Consider the following 3,215-nt stretch of genomic DNA (forward strand, 5'->3'; position numbering starts at 1 on the left):
TGCCCGGGTATGGCCCGTGGTCTGGGTGGGCAGAGGTCTGGAGTGCAGGGCTGTGTAGTTGTGGCTGTGGCTGTGACACATGCTGGACTTCCCTGCCAGGTGGGGGTGACAGTGGCGCAGACCACGATGGAGCCACATCTTCTAGAAGCTTGTGTGCGTGAAGTGCTGAATGACACAGCCCCACGGGCCATGGCCGTGCTGGAGTCACTACGGGTTGTCATCACCAATTTTCCTGCTGCCGAGGTGGGCGTGCACCTCCGTGTGTGTGCATGCTTGTACACACATGTATGTGTCGGGGGCACGCCTGGGTCCGGGGATCCCAGTGGCTGGCATGACTCCAATACTTGTGTCCTGTTGCAGTCCTTGGATATCCGGGTGCCCAACTTCCCAGCTGATGAGGCCAAGGGCTTCCACCAGGTCCCCTTTGCCTCTGTCGTCTTCATTGAGAGGACCGACTTCAAGGAGGTGAACGTGGGCTGGAGGGTCCTGTCTGCCACTGAGGCTAGTCCCGGGGTCTTTTCATCTCATCCCTTCTCTCAGTCTGTCTACTTTCGGCTCCAGGTGGACCATCCCCTGCCAGACTAGGCAGTGGGAGAAGCCTCTCTCCCCCAGCCTGACCCTCGCAGCCTCTCGTGTAAACCCTGCTCCCTGTCTCTAGGAACCGGAGCCAGGCTATAAGCGCCTGGCTTGGGGCCAGCCTGTGGGCCTGAGGCATACGGGCTACGTCATCGAGCTGCAGCGTGTGGTCAAGGTGAGAGCCAGCTCAGCCTCCCTACTGCAGGGCCTGGCAGGGCAGGATCGTGTCCTGCAGGTCCACTGGTGTGCAACTGCAGCCCCCCACGTCCCCCTCCAGGGCCCCAGTGGCTGTGTGGAGAGCCTGGAGGTGACCTGCAGACGGGCGGATGCTGGCGAGAAGCCCAAGGCCTTTATTCACTGGGTGTCACGGCCTCTGAAGTGCGAGATTCGCCTCTACGAGCGACTGTGAGTGAACAGCTGGCATGAGAGCACATGTGAGGTGGGCATCGCCCTCTCTGGCTGCCAAGCCACAGCGCTGACCTTCATTTTGGCTACAGATTTCTGCACAAGAACCCCGAAGATCCTGCTGAGGTGCCTGGTGGCTTCTTAAGTGACCTGAACCCTGTAGGTTCACGGGATATGGGGGGAGGGTGGTGATCCTCCCTGGCTGGCTGGCTGCCTGAGTTCCCTGCCCACAGGCATCCCTGCAAGTGGTGGAGGGGGCGTTAGTGGACTGCTCCGTGGCCCTGGCAAAGCCCTTCGACAAGTTCCAGTTTGAGCGCCTTGGGTATTTCTCCGTCGATCCAGACAGCCGCCAGGGACAGGTGCTGGCCCTGTCCTCCCCCTTCCTGCAAGCGAGGGTGTCTGCCATTGGCTGTCTCAGGCACACATGGGGAGGGTGGCAGCATTCATGGTGTACTAATGAAACCGGCCCTGAGGTTAGCTCTGTGCACACTTTGCATGCACCCCACTTTCCTACTCAGAGCAAGGGGCAGCCTAGGGTTATCATCACCCTTATGAAACTGAGGCGCAGAGCCATCCAGTCCCTTACCCAAAGACACAAAGTTATTGAGGAATTAGGTCTCTTTACCTTTGGTCCCTCAGCTCCTCTGGGATGAGGAGGGGACTAGGGGAATGGTTTGCGGTTGGTGGTCATTCTCTTCTCTCCACCCTCCAGCTTGTCTTCAACCGAACCGTCACACTCAAGGAGGACCCTGGAAAGGTGTGAGCTGGATGCACTGCGGACCTACCTCATCCTCACCTTCACCACCTCCAACTCGATATCAATAAAGAATGGCTAAATCCCCCTGGAGTCCGTGTTGTCTGTCCACCTAGCTCCTGAAGGCCCTGGAGAGTTGCTCTGTGTGTGTGTGACGTGTCTTTTTTCTTTTTTTTAATTTAGGTTTTTGCCTTAAGGTGTATGTACTCACCAGAGAGAGAGACAGACAATGAGAGGGAAAGTGCAAAATCACCCCCCCAGGAGGGATGGCCACGCTGCAACTCCTTATCGTCCCAGGATCTTGGGCACACGTACACACACACCTGGTGTGAGTTGCAAGTGCGGAATTCGAACTGTGGTCGGCCATCTGGGAGTCCAGCTACACCAACTGCTGGCCCCCTGACGTGTCATTTTGCAGTGGTGAGAATGAGCTGACCCAGAATAGAGCTTTGAAACCATTGGTCCATTTCTTGGAGCTCCAGGGCAGAAGTCTGGTCTGGATTAATATCCTAGCACCTGGTCCAAGGGAACCTTCTTCCTTGGTTCGGAGACCTGTGCCAAAGGCATCTGGGTGTGTCTGCTTGTGTGCCAGGGCAGATGAAGACAGGACTGGCTTCTAGTCCGATCATTGAGCAAATAACAGTACCAACCATGTTCGGGGCACAGCGGGGACGGCGCACAATGCTGGGGATGCTCACGGGGAGAGGTGTGGGGCTGGAAGAGGTTCCTGACCCAGCCTGGGCCTCAGAAAAGCCTCCTGGGGCCAGCGGGCTGCCCACTGGGCTATGTGGCTGCCGAGGCCTGCGCCTGCGTGTGCCTGCAGCTTTAACGCCTTCCACATTTTCCCTGTATACAAACACCAGCCTACCCGAGGCCTGCTTTAAGGTGGACCTGGCTGAGGAGGGCCAAACAGATGGCAGCAGGTGTCGGGGCTCTGACGCTCGGTTCTCCACGAAAGGGGCCCAGGGGCCAGCAAGACGGGGTACGGCTGGGGACGCCGGGCTCAGGGCAGGGGTCTGTAGGGGCCACCTTAAGCGAGAGGCCAAGCCGGCCTGGGCCCCGCCCCGCGTGGGGCTGCGCGACCAAAGGAGGCTCCAGCGGGCGGCGGAAGGGGGGTCCAAGCAGCGAGCTACGCTACCCAGTCTGCCCGGATCCACCGCTAGGCCTATCCCCGGCCCTAGCTCCACCCTGCATGGAGGGGCGTCCGGGGCGGGGCGACCCGCCCCACATCCCGGGCTCCTCTTTCGGCTCCAGCAGCCTGAGGCGCGGCCTTCTTCCTGAGCTGAAACGTTCCCTTTAAGTCTGACCGGGAGGTAGCCCAAGATCTCGCGGGATCCGACGCTCTGGTTCTCGCGAGAGGGGCATTCGGCACCCATTGGCTGTAAAGGTTGAATGTAAGATGGCGCCCAGGGAGCTGTGAGGAGAAAATCCTGTCGGTCTTGAAGCGGCGACGGCAGAACCGGGGCCCCGAGCGGTGCGG

General features: G+C 59.6%; 1 protein-coding gene across 1 annotated transcript in view; it reads left to right on the top strand.

Annotated features, from left to right (window-relative positions):
* QARS1 (glutaminyl-tRNA synthetase 1) overlaps window positions 1-1,828 on the top strand; it is an 8,862-nt gene extending 7,034 nt beyond the window's left edge. The window contains exons 20-24 of the mRNA XM_006170985.3: window positions 659-751; window positions 854-981; window positions 1,074-1,140; window positions 1,215-1,340; window positions 1,694-1,828. Of these exons, the coding sequence (XP_006171047.1) occupies window positions 659-751; window positions 854-981; window positions 1,074-1,140; window positions 1,215-1,340; window positions 1,694-1,744 (465 nt within the window). The 3' untranslated portion in view covers window positions 1,745-1,828. The remainder of the gene's footprint in view (window positions 1-658; window positions 752-853; window positions 982-1,073; window positions 1,141-1,214; window positions 1,341-1,693) is intronic.
* The last annotated feature ends 1,387 nt before the right edge of the window (window positions 1,829-3,215 follow it).

The sequence above is a fragment of the Tupaia chinensis genome, unplaced genomic scaffold (assembly GCF_000334495.1).
Source record: "Tupaia chinensis unplaced genomic scaffold, TupChi_1.0 Scaffold149184_1, whole genome shotgun sequence".
NCBI classification, from domain to species: domain Eukaryota; kingdom Metazoa; phylum Chordata; class Mammalia; order Scandentia; family Tupaiidae; genus Tupaia; species Tupaia belangeri.